Source organism: Felis catus, chromosome B3, assembly GCF_018350175.1.
Source record: "Felis catus isolate Fca126 chromosome B3, F.catus_Fca126_mat1.0, whole genome shotgun sequence".
Taxonomy (NCBI): domain Eukaryota; kingdom Metazoa; phylum Chordata; class Mammalia; order Carnivora; family Felidae; genus Felis; species Felis catus.
This window is the reverse complement of record NC_058373.1, coordinates 31,887,957-31,900,979: the sequence shown is the minus strand read 5'-3', so window position 1 is coordinate 31,900,979 and position 13,023 is coordinate 31,887,957. Positions and strand designations below refer to the sequence as shown.

Here is a 13,023-nt window from a genome sequence, read left to right as displayed (position 1 = left end):
GGACGTGGGTGCCCAGACCTTTCCCTGAGGGGCTGAGTCTGAGGGCTTGGCCTCAATGCCCAGGACGCCCCCTCCCTCCCCTTCCCCCAGGGCACAAGCATGAGGCATACTGGGGACTGGCCAGAGAGAGGTGGCCAAAGTCTGAGAGGTTGGACTTGGCTGCATCCTGGTTGGGGTCCTCACCCTGGGAGAGCTCCCGGGGCCCCCCCTCACCAGCCTCAGCAGGGAACGCAAGAGCCCCTGCCCGGCCTGGCAGTCGGTTGCAAGCCAGTCCGGACTCAGGCTGGACTCACCGACAGCACAGCCAGGCAGGCATGGAGGAGGCCGGACAGCACGCTGGGGTGGCAGGAGGGCACTTCCCTGCAGAGCGAGGGAAGGCTGGGTCAGGGCCGTGTAGGGACTCCCTTGGGTGTGCAGCCAGGTTCGGGGTCCCAGGCGGTCTACCCTGGGGCTCCACCCACCACCCCCCTCAACCCTCCGGTCTCTCCTACACAAGCGTGCCCAGTTCCACCTTCTCAGGGTCACTCCAGGGTTTTCACGCCCCTCGTGGTGTGCCAGCCCCATGCCAAGCTCTGAGGTTACAGCGCTGAAGGAGACAGGGGGCTCCCAGGGGAAAACATGGGAGAAACCGAGTGGGCCAGCTGGACCTGGACCCCTCTTCTTTCTCACCCACATTCTTCCTATCCTTCAAGGCCCACTTCATTCCTCCCTCCTCCAGGAAGCCTCCCTGACTGCTCCAGCCCTCATAGACCCCTCCTTCTCAGCACAGTGGTTGAATGTTATTGCCTGGGTCAAGCAATCAAGTGTTTGGCCCTATGATTTGGCCCTTTGATTTGAGTTTACAAGATGGTTAGCACCTGCTGAGGCAAAGAAGGGGAAAAGTAGCTCCGTGTAGAGGAAGGAACATGAGGCAGCCTACCGTGTGGTCGGGGCCAGGCACTTTCAGTTTACAGTCTACAGGGGGGAGGGCAGGCCAGAAGCAGGTCGCAGCAGGCCTGAGAGGCACTAGGGAGCCACCGAGGGTGTTTGAACAGGGTGGTTGTTCTGGATTTGGGGAGATTTCTGTGATTCAATTTGAATCACAACAGCAGCAAGTAATACTTACAAAGAATTTGACTAAGTGCCCGATGCTGTCTGTTCCCTGTCTTAACTCAGGCATTACCTAAGAGGTGGGTGCTATCATTATCCCCCTTGTTCAGACAAGGAGACCAAAGCTCAGAGAGGCTAAGTATCTTGCCCAAATCACACAGTTAGGAAAGCAGCAGAGCAAGGATTCGAACTGAGGTCACCTGGCTCCAACGCCCACATCTGACCAGGCGGGAGAGGTAAGGAGCGTGGAAGGAAGTTTTAAGTCGAACCGTATGAAACGGTCACTTCCGTACATCAAAAATCTTTGAGAATCGGCATTTTCAAACAGTTGAGCACAAGCCGTGGCTGGGGAAGGGGGATGGCAGGGTGCGTCTCAGAGGTGTGTAGGAGGAGGAATGTACATGCCTGGAGACAGGATAGTAGAAGGAAGGGGAGTTTCCAGAATGACCGCTGAGTTCTAGGCCTTATTCCAAGATGAGAGGTGAGGACCAGAATCACATGTAGCCAAGGAAGCCCGGGCTTGGTCTCAGACACTCAGGGACAGAGGTCAGACAGCAGTGGTGAGGACACTGAAGCAGAGGGGCAAGACCGCTGTTCCTAGACGTTAGGCTCTGAGCCTACAAAGGGCCTCACTCAGAGGGAAAGGCCAGCACATCTCTCTGGGTTGGGAGGGAAAGGCTGGCTGTCTGAGGTGGGGGGGCCTGATACCCTCCCCCCACCGCCACAGCAGAAGGGCCTGGTGTTGGCCTCTTGCTGGGAGGCAGGCCAGGAGGGAAGCCTCCAACTCCCCTTTGAAGTGAGGGGGCGGGGGAGGCGAGTGCCATCCTGGACGGCTGCCACAGGCATCTGTGTCCCCAGGCTCTGGCTGAGAAGGTCAGTATTGGTGAGGAGGGGATAACACATGGGCAGATGTCGGGCTGGGCACACAACCTGGTCAGAGGGGCTCCGGGGGGTAGGAAAGGGTGAGCTCGGCTTACTTGGAGCAGTCCTATGCCCACAGAAGACCCCAGATGACACAGCTCACCCCATCAGACTCACTGCCCACCCCCCAACCTTTTCTACCATGAGGGCCCCTGGCTAAGTGTGACCAGGAGACTGAGTCCAGCCAGCCACTGTCACCAGTGCCCACCAGCCCCAACCCCAGCCTGTTGGGGCACACTGACGTGCCAAGGGGGACTACCATCAGGAACTCCTCAAAGCTTTGCGCACCATCTCCCTGGGTTGTCTGACTCACTCAAGGAGAAGTGAGCCCAAGTTCATCTCCTTGGGATTCCCCTGAGCTTCCACCTTCGGGGGTGGGGTTTGGGGGACAAGCAACTAGACTTGGATTGGCCAAGTAAGTCGACTCAAGCAAACCTCCTCATTCTTCCCTGGGGCGGGAGGAGGGAGCTGCAAATCCCAGATGCCACGCACACGACAGGCAGTGCTCCCCATCACGCAGGCCCTGCTATGTACCCAACTTCATTCTGAGCCATATCTGAAGAGCCCGGCCCCAACCAATCCCCCCGGGCCCTGAGGCTCCCAAGGACTCAGCTGCAGATTAAGGTCTTAACCCAAGTCAGGATCTGTGCCCTCATGGGTTCCTGGGCCCCTCCCCGTTCTGCTACTTCTCCCGCCCCCAAAATATGCAGCAGGGACGAGGGGAGCCCACAGGCTGTCCAGATCAGCTCGGGAAGGGGGTGGGAAACCCCTTGCTGACCGCGGAACTGCTGACCAGGTGGCCAGCATCCTGAGTGCTCCAAACAACAGCAGCCTCCCCCAGGCCTGGGTGGGGCCTCTGTCCCTGCTGGGTGACCCAAGCCTGGCCCAGCCGCAGCCCCAGCCCCTGGGGAGGCACACAGGCATGTCTCCTTCTCCAGTTTCCACTGTTGATGGAGAGCAGATGTGTATACATCTGGCTCCGCCCCCCGCCCCCCCAGCCTCACCTTTCCAGTACTGTAAGCCCTCAGACAGAGGAGGGGGGGTGGGGGTTGGGGCCAGAGCCAGGAACAGGAAGGGGAGAACAGGGCTCTGGGGCCCACACAGGCGAGGAGTCCTCGGCAGCCTGTGGGGCCCGGGGAGCCCCGGCCCCTCTGCCGGGGTGCCCAGACTCAACAAAGATAGGGGCTGGCAAGTCCTCTGGCCGCACTTGACCGCGCTGTGGTTGCCCCCTGCCCCTGGGCTCGCCTGAGCACTCCTGCAAAAACGAAAGGACCCCCTCATCTTCATGGAGACTCAGAGCCAGCCAAAGGCAACAGGGTGGTATGTTTCCTCAAAGACTTTCTTTCCTCAGGTCTCCCCCTGCCCTCGCCTGCCCAGAGAACTTGACACTTGTGAACACCACGCCCCAGATGGTCACCACAGGAACCAGTAACCCCTTGAAGGCAGGCCCAACTTCCCTCAACCACTCACCCAGCACTCACTCTCCAGCCCAGCTGGAGTCACCCAGGGAGCCGCCCCAGACTGGCAGGATCTGAATTTGCAGGGATGGGGCCCAGGAGGTTGTATTGTGAACAAACCACACGGGTGCTTTGTAAGTGACAGTCCAGCCCAGGTCCCCCTCAAGTACCAACATCAGGGCAAGGGCTGTTATTCCCATGTAACAAGGGTCTGGAGCCCAGAGAGGCTGTAACTTGCCAAGGGTCACACAGCAAATGAGCGACATGGTTCATCTTAGCAGTCCTGGCCCAGGGGCTTCCCCATCCCCCCACCGGTGACCTCGGCCACACCCCACTCTCCTGGGGGACAGAGCCAGGGCTTCCAACTTACCCCTCTGGCTGGAGCTCCTGGCCACCCTGGGGCTCGTCGATGTACCAGTTGCCATAGGAGTAGTCATCCGTGGCTTGAGAGGAGGTCTGGTTCCCCACCGCCTGGGACGACATTCTCTGGCCTTTCTCCTTGCCCCCGCCCCCAGACAAGTCAGGGAAAAAGCCACCACCGATATGAAAAGAGGCTTAGGAGGGGGAAAAAAAAAAAAAAGGAAGAAAGAAAGAAAGAAACCCAAACAAAAAACGTTTCTCTTTAATCCTAAAGGTTAGTTTCTTGCTTTTAGCTCTCTGGAAAAGTCTGTCTGGGAGAGAGGGCCAGGGCAGGCTGGCACGGGAAAAGGGGAAGGGCTTTTTGCGTCCCTTCCCGTCCCTTCCCGCCCCGTCTTGCCCGTTCCTGCTGGAGATAGTTATCCCCTTGGGAAGAATGCACCCCTCAGGGTCCTTAGGTTCTTGCTGGAGCACCTGTCGGTCTGACCCCCAGCCTTTGTGCAAAGGACCATTTTCAAAGAAAGTTTGTCCAATCCAAGCTGCCCACGGAGACCCCCCCCTTCCTTCCCCCTCCCCAAAGCCACCCAGACTGACCCACAGACACACACTCAAGGAAGGGCAGGGAGGAAGGAGCTGCAGAGATGAAAGGGTGGGCGGGCAGCAGGCAGGCCTAAACAGCCTGGACCCTCCCAGCTGAGCTCCAGGTCCTTTCTGCCCTCGGGGGTTGAACCCAATCCCCCTCTTTGTTTGGCTCCCTCGAGATACCACCCCACCCCCCCACCCCACCCCCCCACCCCCACCCCCCGCCCAGCCTTAGCTTGCCCGTCTCTGGCTCCCTTGGCCCTCCTGATGGGATCCCATCATGGTCCTGACAAAGTCCCCCTCCCGGGGCAGGAGGCCCCAGCTCCACCCTGCAGGGGTGCGGCCAGGAGGGTCGGGCGGGCACCTGGCTACACACACATACCTGCCCCCAGCGCCTGCCCCGAAGCGCCCACACCTTTGCCCACTGTAACTGCAGCGCGCCAGTTACACACAAGTCCAGCGTCCTGCAACCCAAGGAGACAGCTGCAGCTGGGCTAGGGGCGGAGGCGGGGAGGGGGAGTCTAGCCATTCCTTCTCCTGGTGTTCCATGAAGGAGGCAATATGTGTCTCACTGGTAAACCCTTCTAGTTTCTCCAACTTGATTTCACAAGGAGATAACTCACCCCCACAAGGCGGAGATTAGTCCTTTAAACACAAACCAGACCCATGAGTATGCGAGAAGGGTCCCTCCGGTCTCCTGCTCCTCCCAGGCTGTGGGGTGAGGGTAAGGGAGGCAGGGCCTGGCAGAGGCTGGGGCTTCCTCTGCATCCTCCTTCCCCTGAGAGGCTGCACCCCTGGCCAGCTCCCCTCCCCCTCCTGGCCCCAGCTCAGAAGGGAGACAAGATGTAGATAAAGACAGAGAACAGTTCTCAGGCCCCTGTCCCAGGGTGGGGGTCAGGCCCTCTGAACCTTTGAAGGTCCCTGTCTTTCCAATACCCCAGAGGGGCCCTGGGACATGGCCCTCCCCAGCTAAGGTATTCATTCAACAGGATTTTTTTTTTTTAAAGGCATTCATCCATTTATTCTTTTTATTTTTTGTAAGTTTATTTATTTTGAGACGGGGAGCGGGAAGGGGCGGATGGGGGGTGGGGGTGGGGTGGGCAGAGACAGACTGAATCCCAAGCAGCCTCTGCACTGTCATCACAGAGCCCGATGCAGGGCTCAAACTCACGAACCTTGTGATTATGGCCTGAACCAAAATCAAGAGTTGGACGCTTAACCAACTGAACCACCTGGGTGCCCCCATCCATTTATTCTTTTTTTTTTTTTTTTAACATTTTTATTTTGTTATTGAGAGACAGAGAGAGACAGAACATGAGCAGGGGAGGGGCAGAGAGAGAGGGAGATGCAGAATCCGAAGCAGCTCCAGGCTCTGAGCTTCCAGCACAGAGCCCAATGCGGGGCTCAAACTCACAAACCGAGAGATCGTGGCCTGAGCCAAAGTCGGTCGCTTAACCAACTGAGCCACTCAGGCACCCCTCATTTATTCTTTTAACATAAATTCATTGAACAATGACTAAGTGGAGGCACTATTCTGGGCCCTGGGATGTGAGAGTTTACAGTGTAGGGGGGACAAGTGGGTAAATAACCTGGAGTCTGAGTCTTCCTGTCTACAAAGGGAAGGTACAGAATGCTCTGATGCGTACCAGAGGAAACTGAATTTGGTCCGGAAAAGTGGAGGATTCCTGAAAAAAAAAAAAAAAAAAAAAACAAAAAACCTTTCTGTGGAGATCTGAGGGCAAGGAGAAACCAGTGAGCGGAGGTTGGGGGTCTTGAGGGTGGGAGTGGGGGTAGAAGGAAGTGTGTTCCTGATAGAGTGAACAGCCCTGGGGGAGGCTCAGAGGAGACAGAGCTTGAAATCCTAAAAGCTCCCCATGTAAATTTAATAGCCAGGCCCACAAGGCTTTTCAGGATTAGGGCCCAAGTTCTCTGTCAGCCTCGGTTGCTCCCCCTCCTTCCCAAATGGTCCCTCTTCCAGGAAGACGGCTCAGAACTCCCGCCCCACCCCACAGAGTTGTCAGTGTCAGCTGACGCAGAACAGAGTCGGCACTTTGTGTGATGTGATGAGGGAGCCCACACTTCCTGTCTGATCCCAGGAACCTGGGGTGAATCCAGCCTCCCAGGCCTGACTGTGACATCCTGGGGGCAGAGCTCTGCCTCAGTTGCTTCCTGCTCCCTCATTCTGCTGAGGCCTTTATAAACTGGGTTTGCAAAGCCATGGCTTGCTCTAGTGACCGTCACTCCCCCAGGGGCCTGTCCGGTGCGGGCCACTATTTCTCCAGCCAGGCTTTGCAGAACTCTCTACTCCAACACCAGAGCCCTGCACTCCCTTCACTGCTGAGGAGTTTTGGACCCCCAGCTTAGAGATCAACTAAGTCCCATCCGATCTTAAATCCCCATCATGATACCTCCAACAATTGGAGTCCAGTCTGTGATGGGGAGCTCATTCCCTCTATGTTCATAACTGGACCATCTTGCCTGTCAGAGACTGTTTCCTTCCCCAGTCTGGTTTGTTCATCCATTCATTTGGCCAACAAAGGTGGATTGCATGCTGATTATGCACCGGGGAAGGTTCTACAGACTGAGGATGTAGCAATGAGCGAGACAGGGAAGCCAACGTGTACCGGGGCAGTGGCGAGACGGCCGTGTCGTGAGTGCTGAGAGGGAAAATAAACTGGGACAAGAGAAGAGACACAGACAGGAGTTGGCTGCGTTAGGCTGGATGGTCAGGAAAGCCCTGGTGAGGAGGTGACATTGGAGCAGAGACCTGGAGGAAGAGAGGGGTACCCAGCTGGGCACCTGGATGGAAAGACATCCAGGCTGCCTGTGAAGGAGTGTCTCTCAACCTCAGGGGCTGCAGCCACGCTGGCAGGGAGGGGCCCTGCAGAGCCCAGGCCTGGTCCCTCCCCCACAGTACCTCTCCCCTAACCAAACCCTGCCCCCTCCCCAAAAGGGACTTCCAGTTAATGCCTTCCTCTCCCCACCAGGGCTACTCCAGTGCCCATGGTATCACCTCCCTCCTCACCAGGGAGATGCAGAGGCCGTCTTCAGGGAGGCCCTAACCAGAGGTGAGGAAGTTTTGAGCTTTGTCCCTCTCCTTGGGTGTGGGCACAGCTGACAGAAGGCAGCCTGGTGCCCAGTACCTTGATCAGGGCTGTGCTGGAAACAGGCAGGAGCAGGCCCAGGAGGAAAGGACACAGTTTCTATATAGCAAAGAGAAATGTCCTGGTTGGGGAGGCAGCCTACCTGAGCCCTGGGGCTGGCTGTGTGATCCTGAGTGTTCTCTTGGCCTCTCTGGGTCTCAACCCTGCCTGTGCCCCAGGAGGGGTGGGGCTACCAGCCTGGAGATTCTCTGACTGCGGGCTCTCCTCTCCCCAAGGCCACTATTCACTGCTCTCAATGACTTCATGGCCCAAGAATGTGGAGCTAGCACACCAGGCACTGGCTGCAACAAGAAGGTCAAAGCCACAGAGGCTGCGACTACCCAAGTGTCCCCTGTTGTCTTCTAGCCACCCTCCTGGTCCCCAGCCTCTCCATTCACTCTGGTGGGGGTAGAGAGGGAGGCAGACGGGGTCGAAGATCCATGGTTACTGGGTGGCCACGTGGCTCAAGCTGGGAGAGGGACCCTACTCCTTGAGCCCAAAGTACCTCCTCGGCTTGGTCATTTTTGAGCGAGAGAGCACAAGTGGGAGAGGGGCAGAGAGAGAAAGAGAGAGGGACAGAGTAGGCTCTGAGAGGTCAGCACAGAGCCCGATGCGGGGCTCGAACTCATGAACTGTGAGATCATGACGTGAGCCGAAGTCGGATGCTTAACCCACTGAGCCACTCAGGTGCCCTTAGAGTTGGCTTTATAGGGTGACTCATACCCAGAAGAGCCAGAGACTGGCACTTGCCATCAGGAGAGAAGGGGCTGGAGAGTGGAGGCACTTCAGAGACAGACTGCAGTAGCTCAGAGAAGAGAGGTAGGGAGGGGGAATAAGGCTATGTCTTGGGCAGTCTTGGAGGCTTCCCGGAGGAGGGGGCTTGGAGCAGGGTCCCGAGGTCAGACAGGGTCAGCAATGGTAGTAAGAATGAGGTGTCTTAGTAGAGCTAAGAAGGGGAGTCTGGAAGGCAAGAAGACAGGGCAGGGGTCAGGGCCACCTAGCTGTGACCTGCATAAGCCCATGTGGGCACAATCAGATAAGGCTGATGCAAATACCTAAGGGGCAGCCCAGGCCAGAGCTCCCAGCTGGGCACAGATTGGGGGGTGGCTAAGCCCTGCTCACTGTAGGAGGGGGTCACGAAAAGCTTCTGCGCTCTGGGAAGATAAGGGCCATCTGCTCCCTGGGCCTGGCACAGGGCTGCCCTGCACTGCCCCGAGGGCTGGAGCTGGCCCACGAAGGCCTTGGGACCTTGGGATGACAGGGCTTCCTTCCTCCCCATGTTTTTGTTCAAGTTGATTAAATCTCAGGAATGTTTGCATCCAGGAACAGAGGCCCACATGTGTGCCTTCAGCAGCCTGTGGCTATCAAAATCCTCAAAGGGCAAAGTGCTAGGCTTAGAGGGAGTTGACAGTGGGCCAGAGGGAATAAGAAGGGCCAGCAGCATCGCCCAAATCACAGAAATACCCCCAAGGAATCCCAGGTCCTCCAGAGCACGTCCAGAATCTCAGTAATATCCTCAGAATTCTAGTAACAACACAAGAACTCCTGGAACCACAGTATCACCCCCATGAACGCCCAGAACTTCAGTATCACACCGGATCCTCTGATACACCCCAGAACCTTGGCCACAGTCCAAGGACCCTGAGACACTGGCAAATCAAGCACAAGTTGGTCAGAACCATGGTGAGCAGTTGCAGAAGGTCCAGAGACCCCATTGCCCACGACCCTCCCATCCTTGCTCTGGGCTCTCCGAGTTCAACTGCACCCCACAAAAGTTCCACAACACCCAAGCCTCAGTGACAAGTCAGAGCCTCAGCAACACCCCCAGTCCCCAGCAGCACAGCAGAGAATGCCCAAGGGGTGTTTGGCCCGGGAGTAGGGAGTGGGAATGTGCCTGCCTGTGCAGCTGGGCCCCGCCCCCCGGGAGGTCCCCCGTGGATAGGCAGCCGGTGCAGGTTCAACATTATGCAGGCCCGTGAGCTCTGGGTCTGTTCTCACAGTGCCTGTGTATCGAATTGCCCTTGACACACACAGGTTCATAACCTGGCCCCAGACGGAGCCTGACCCCTTTCAGTGGCTGGAAGGCATGTTATCAGCTACTAAGCTTTTGGGGGGAGAGTGTGGATGGCTCTCTACCTCTTACCTCTCTACCTCCTACCTCCCTTGCTAGGTGGGAGCATCAGAAGCATCACCTGACATGCCCTTTCTGGAATCCTCCCCTCCCCCTCCCCAACAACATCCTCATACATGAGGGACTTCGGCCAGCCTGCTCTGGTATGAGTGTAAACCCGGGTGAGAAGTAGGAGGAAGGTAGCCGGCTGTTGCAGGGAGAGACATGTTCTTCCCCTCCCGGAGCGCGAGGCTAGAAATGACTCAGAGGAGGGAAGCTAGAGGGGCAGCTTTCAGCTCAGGACAAAGGTAGCTTTCTTACCATCACAGAGTAGTGAGTGCCCTATCAGGGGAGGCAAACAAGAAGAGGCTGGTCACATCAAGATGCTACAGATGGTTTTCTGCCTTCAAAGGAGGACTGGCCACGGGGCCGTGAAGATCCCTCAGCTCTAAGAGCCCCGATTCTCCCTTCCAAGCACGTGCTCCCTGGAGTGGTGCCACCGTGCTCGGGCCTTGACACATAGACTTCGTGCTGCCTGCCTTCTTCACTGAGGAACTGACTCTGGGCAGGTCCCCTGAGTTCTCTCCCTCTCTCTCTCTGAGCTCTCTCTCCTTGTTCCCTGCTGGCCATAGGACAGGGTTCTCCATCAATCTCTCACAGCAAACTGTACTCAGACACGACTCTACTGATGTCTCCCTGTCTTTAGAGCCAGCTCCCCAGTACGGCCATCTCCAGGTCTCCAACTTCATCCTTCAGAACTGTTCTACCCTACCATTCCGGCCACCTTCCTGCCTCCAAGCCTTTGTTGGGGCTCTGCCCCCCCCCCCACTGAAGTACCTTCTCCCTGTTCCCCCACCTCTTCTGGTCTTACCCGGCCCGCAAGGCTTGGCTCCAGCCCCAGGGTGCTCCCCAACAACTGAGGTCTCCTCCTCTGAGAGCCAGCACCAGCTCTGGCTGGGATCCTGGAAGGCTGGCTGGTTGTGCAGTCTCAGCAGATGGCCCTAAGCAGGGTCCCCAGCACCTGCTTTAGAAGGTGTTTGATCTCCTCCTCCCGGAAAGGCAGATCCCTCCTTCTGCGGCTCTGGCCCTGCCCCTCCTCCCACCCCTCAGGCCTCCTGCACCCCCCCCCCACCCCCAGGCCTCCCGCCTGTGATTCCAGGATCAGAGAAGCCCACCCCACCCCCATCTCTCCAGGTCAGGCCCACAGCCAGGCTGGGCCCCACACAGCACACAGGACGGCTTGTCTCAGGAGGAGCCTCTCCACCCCCACCTCCAAACCATTTGCCCGAAACTTGATCTCCCTGGCCCTCAGAGTCACCTCTGGTGGAGAAGCCTGCACAGGGCTTTGATGGCTGAGTTTCCCCAGCTGTGGCCCTGGAAGGGCTCAGGAACCCCCTACCTACCCTCATTTGTCACCATCCATCACTCCCGGGGGGCCACTGCCTGATGAATTGCTCCACGCCAGAGGGGAACCACCAGCTAAGCTTTTAATAACCAGATCGGCCTCCCGCTGCTGGCCAGCTGGGCTGAGGGCCCTGACCATGGGAAGGGGGACTTTGCAAACAGCACCGGAAAAGAGGAAGGAGGCTCAGAAGATGCTAACACGCGGTGCTGTGGCAGGCAGGGAGGGGAGGCAAGGGATAAAGATGGGGACCGGAAGCAGAGCCCTAAATTCCCAGGAGAAGGATCCCTGGGGAGACACCTTCCACCTCCCTGAAGGAGAAGGGGGTCCGGTCAATAAAAGGGTGGGGCAGCCTAAGGAACACAGGCTTTAGGATGTGAGATTGGCTTCCATGACGGTGACGACCCCGGACAAAGGGGGCACAGCAGTGAGAAGAGATTTTACATAGAAAGGGGTAAACTACAACACAGAGAGAATTAACTTCTGGCCCATTTTCGGGAATCTATCCTCAAAGAACATTGGTGCACATATGCAGGGAAGATGCCCAAGGCGGGTCATACTGCACAACTTGGCAACTAGCTCAACATCCATCGACGAGCTTTGCTAAGTCGGTACAGTAAGGTACTATCGTCGGTCACAAAGAGTGAGGTGCTTCTTCCTGGACTGGCATGGTGGGACCTCCAAGACATAGGGACGAGTATAATAATCATGAATGCAAGTTGCTGAGCAATACCTAAATCACGATCCCATTCTATGCTCCTTTAAGCCGGGTATGTGCACGTGTGTGTGCGTGTGTGTGTGTGTGTGTGTGTGTGTGTGTGTCTGTAAATACCTTAAAAAATGAATCTAGCAGACATGCAGTAAGCTGTTCACAGTGGTCACACTTGGGTGAGGGAAGAGTTTGGGGAAATGAAGGGGGATTTTCACTTGCTTGAAATCTATCTATCTATCTATCTATCTATCTATCTATCTACCTAGTAAGCAAAAGGAAAACATTGTAAGGCTGTATTGAAGCCTGCTGTGAGAGAGGAGCTGTGAAGGCATCATTGAGCTCTGTGAAATGGATTCTGTCCCCAGCCTAGTATGGCACATTCCCCAGCCTGTCTTGAAGTTTAGATGCAGACCTGAAACTAAATATGGGCCAATGAGATAGAAAAAGAAGTGTTGGCTACAACTTCCCAAAGGAGGTGTTCTTTAAAAGAGAGATGTTTTCTTTACTTCCCCCTCCTTCCAGCTGGCGGAAATGCAGTTGTGATGGCTGGATCTCAAGCCGCCATCTTGGACTATGAGGTGGAGGTCATGAGTTAACTAGGATAGAGCAGTAAATTAGCTGCAAAGAAAGAGCCTGAGCTAAGGCCAGATCTTAGGGCTGGAGGAGATCTCAGAGACTCCTGCTTTACCCATATTCACCATCACATCCAGAGGAAACTGAGGCCCAGAGAGGCCACATGATGTCAGGGGCAGTGGCTGAGCGAGGAGAAGTTTTGCCAGAAATCCTCTCTCCCCCGACACCCCCACGCAAATACAGAGCTCACAGCTCTTTGCCCAGAAACCTCCCTTTCCAGAGCTTGGACTCTGCTCCCTGCTGTGACTGGGGGACCCCATCTGGAACCCAGTCCCTGGGGTTGGGCAAAGGCCCTCAGAGTCGGTTAAGTGGCTGGCTCGAGACACAGCTCTCAGCATTGTGTCTGATGAGAACACAGAAGAACCTCTACCCACTGGTGCCTACTGGTGGGTCTGTCTGTCAGTATCTCCTTTCTCTTTTTCTCTCCTTCTGTCTCCTCGTCCTTCTGTTGCCTGTCTGTCCCTGCCCATCAGTCTCTCTTTCCACCCCTGTTATTCTCTCTCTCTCTCTCTCTCTCCCACCCTCACGGTATCTGACTCAGTCTCTCTGTCCCCCATATTTCTCTCTCCTTCTCACTCTCTGTCTCTGCCTCACTCTCTGTCAGTCTCTGTGTCTCT

General features: G+C 56.5%; 1 protein-coding gene across 2 annotated transcripts in view; it reads right to left on the bottom strand.

Moving 5' to 3' along the window:
- The window catches only part of STRA6 (signaling receptor and transporter of retinol STRA6), a 29,828-nt gene that overhangs the window by 16,391 nt on the left and 414 nt on the right, over window positions 1-13,023 (bottom strand). Inside the window, exons 2-4 of one of the 2 annotated variants that reach the window (XM_019832075.3) lie at window positions 3,838-4,021; window positions 512-603; window positions 294-360 (exon numbers count right to left, since the gene is read on the bottom strand). In XM_019832075.3, coding sequence (XP_019687634.2) covers window positions 294-360; window positions 512-564 — 120 coding nt within the window. In that variant the 5' untranslated portion in view covers window positions 565-603; window positions 3,838-4,021. The remainder of the gene's footprint in view (window positions 1-293; window positions 361-511; window positions 604-3,837; window positions 4,022-13,023) is intronic. The other variant, XM_045059041.1, reaches the window with a different exon arrangement.